At 38.2% G+C, this 2,913-nt stretch overlaps 1 protein-coding gene across 2 annotated transcripts; it reads right to left on the bottom strand.

Moving 5' to 3' along the window:
- Positions 1-419: 419 nt before the first annotated feature.
- Positions 420-2,660, bottom strand: LOC111393267. Of its 2 annotated transcripts, XM_023018719.1 has the most exons (2): positions 2,488-2,660; positions 420-2,064 (listed from the first exon to the last, which is right to left on the bottom strand). In XM_023018719.1, exon 2 carries the CDS (start codon positions 2,057-2,059, stop codon positions 728-730), a length of 1,332 nt encoding a protein of 443 aa, XP_022874487.1. In that variant the 5' UTR covers positions 2,060-2,064; positions 2,488-2,660; the 3' UTR covers positions 420-727. The 2 variants fall into 2 exon arrangements, with proteins under 2 accessions (XP_022874487.1, XP_022874486.1); XM_023018718.1 differs by lacking the exon at positions 2,488-2,660 and having other exon boundaries at positions 420-2,481.
- Positions 2,661-2,913: the final 253 nt, after the last annotated feature.

The following is a 2,913-nucleotide window of genomic DNA, read 5'->3' on the forward strand; positions in this document are numbered from 1 at the left end:
GGGGGGTGGAAAAGGAGCAAATTTTGTACAATGAACTCATGATTGAGTTTTGGAAAACTGGAGTCTTGTCAAATCCTGGAAATACTTTTCATTCAGAAGTAATTCACAGAAACTATAGATACTCGAGTATCTGTCTCAAAAAAAGGTGCAGAAACCCATAGTCCAGAACTCAAAAAGATGGTGCACATGGGCAATTTAAATGCATGCTTGCAAATACATATATTCATGAACATGCACAGACATACAAAGGTATCATTTTTACACTTATATAAAGCATGAAGAAATGGTATTATAAGAAGTTCGTATGTTCCCTTCACGCATAGGTAATGAATGAACAGCATGGATCTCTTTAAATCTACTCTGACTGTTTCTATATTTACAATGTACGAGCATGGAGTTTCTTCCATCAAAAGTATAAAGACATTAAAAAACACTTTGTAGAGAATTGTGAGAAGTCACACTAAGCAAAGTAAAAAATTCACAAATTTTAATACAAAAGAGAGCATTGAATTGCCTTCCTTATAATTTAAAACTATAGCCAATGGCCCTATGACATTTAAGGCAAAGCAATGAAACTTAACAGGTGCATTGTTACAAAATAAGCAGGAACACACTTCCAAAATAAAAGGCGAGCTACCAAACAGAAAAACATGCAAATAAGCTTGATCATCACCAATCTCGTTGCATGCACACCGATGATCGAAAGAAGTATGAAAATACAAGCAGATTAGCTATTATCAATACCGATTTCCTTTTGCCTTAACTCCAAAGCCATACGTTCATTCTCAAGTTTCATCCGCTCAAGTTCCATCCTTGCCATCTCCATTTCTCTGTCCTTTTTTTGACAAAATCTTTGCCATTTGAACCGGTCTTTCTCCAGTTCCAACATTTGTTCATGAAGATGTAGCCTCTGTTCTTCTAATTGAAGAGCACGGTGATTAATCCACTGCTTTTGTAACCTGTTTGTTTTCATGCCTTCAGGAGACCCCTGCTTCGCATCAGTATCAGCATCAGCATCGGCATCAACATTCACTGCCTGGAAATTAGAAGTTCTGTTGTGATCCAGAAAATTCAAAGAATTTCCAAAACTAAAATCTTCATGATCCTGATATTGTTTAATCCTCTTTGTTGAGCTGCCCGGCATCCCATAAGCCATGTGATCCCCAGATAAAACATTATTATCCTCGCTTTCATCATGATCATCCAATTCATCTTCTTGATCAACCTCTTCATTATAATCTTTTGAATGCCTTTTCACGTCACTGTCATCATGATCATCTCTATTTCCAAGGGCTAAGTGCAAAGAACGCTGCAATTCAGGATCAGGAGGTAGATGCAGCCGGTTCCCATTGTGGTATGAACACATCTCTTCGTAGTGCAAATGCTTTGAGCTTAGAATTTTCCGAACTTCCTCCTTTGCTTTCTCGGAGATGTGATCCATCACATCTAAAAGTGATGGATCCTCAACGACTTCACACGAAGTTCCTCTCCCAAGGATCTCATTGAGTCTCTTGTACCTTTTGTTGAGGTCATTGAATTTATCTTCACATTGTTGAGGTGAAACAAAATGTCCCCTTTCAGCCATAACTTTCGAGACTGATTTCCATTTGCCTTTTTTCTGTAAACTTGCGCATTTTCTCCTCACAACACCACCATATTCTGGAGCTGCCTCCTCACTAATGTAAGAAACAGCTGTAATCAACAGCCTTACCATAGCATCAGTCCATTTCACCCGGTGCCATGGGGATGCCTTCTTTCCTCGGCTTGGATCACTGCTGCCATCAGCATTTTCTTCCATAAAACTTGGCTCATCCTCATCACTTGCAGATTTTCGCCTTTCCCTTCTGTCATAGTCTGCCATGGAAAATGTCTGGTCCTGATCTCGCATGCTTCCTATTGTAAGGGGAAAATTTTCGTGAATTGTAGAATGAACAATTGATGAACCTTGTCTAGGATGAGAGTGATGTTGGTGGGGTGCCAGCTGATTTTGTTGGTGATGGCGGATTCTTGTGGACCCTTGCAAATCAAAACCTCCATAAGAACCATTCTGTTGCATCATATTTCCTGATGGTGAATTCCCATCCATTATTAGCTAGAAAATCACAAATCCATTCACCTCATAAATCAAATACAAGTAGAAAAAACCCTCAGTTTTCACTCGGCAGCAAATTTGTTGAGCAAGATTCTAAGATCCTGAAAACCCTTTATTCTTAGTCCTTATCCCCCACAAAACCACCAGTTATAAGTCTCTACAGGTCAAGAACAACCTCTATCCTTCCTTAAGGCAAATCCAAATCCTTCTAAAGCTATCATAAAATTCTAAAATCGTAACTGTAAGAAATCATCCAGAAAACATCTACAGATATTTTATGCCTTCTTGGCTTTACAAGAACTAACACATTCAACCTTTACAAGAAACCCAGGAAAATTAGCAACAATCTTTGAACAAAAATGAAAAAAATCATTACTATAAAGCCAAGAACTTACATTTAACTGAAGACCGAGAAAGAAAAACCAGAACTTGAAGCTATCAAGTCAGATATCTCGGCTCCAAGAACGAAAAACCGCACGTCCCAAAAACTCTCAACAGGCTTTTAGATGGTGAAGAAAAAGACAGAGAAACTCGGTATGCCTGGAGATGCTTAAACATTTAAATAATACTGCAGTGTTAGGACGCTTTGTTGAAAATGCAATGTATTGGACGATCAGAGGTTGGGCCCACATGGGCACAATATTTTCACAAAAAATATTTGACAAAATTTTTTACTGGACAATATTTGACAAAAAATTATTGATTTTGGACTGACTTCTGTGAATAATATTTCGATGTCAAACGCGTCACCTCGAAGAGGCTAAAAAGCTTCTTCAACAGTAGGAAAATTCTTGTACTAAACAAACCATTTAAAAAGGCCC

This window comes from Olea europaea, chromosome 4, assembly GCF_002742605.1.
Source record: "Olea europaea var. sylvestris chromosome 4, O_europaea_v1, whole genome shotgun sequence".
Classification (NCBI taxonomy): domain Eukaryota; kingdom Viridiplantae; phylum Streptophyta; class Magnoliopsida; order Lamiales; family Oleaceae; genus Olea; species Olea europaea.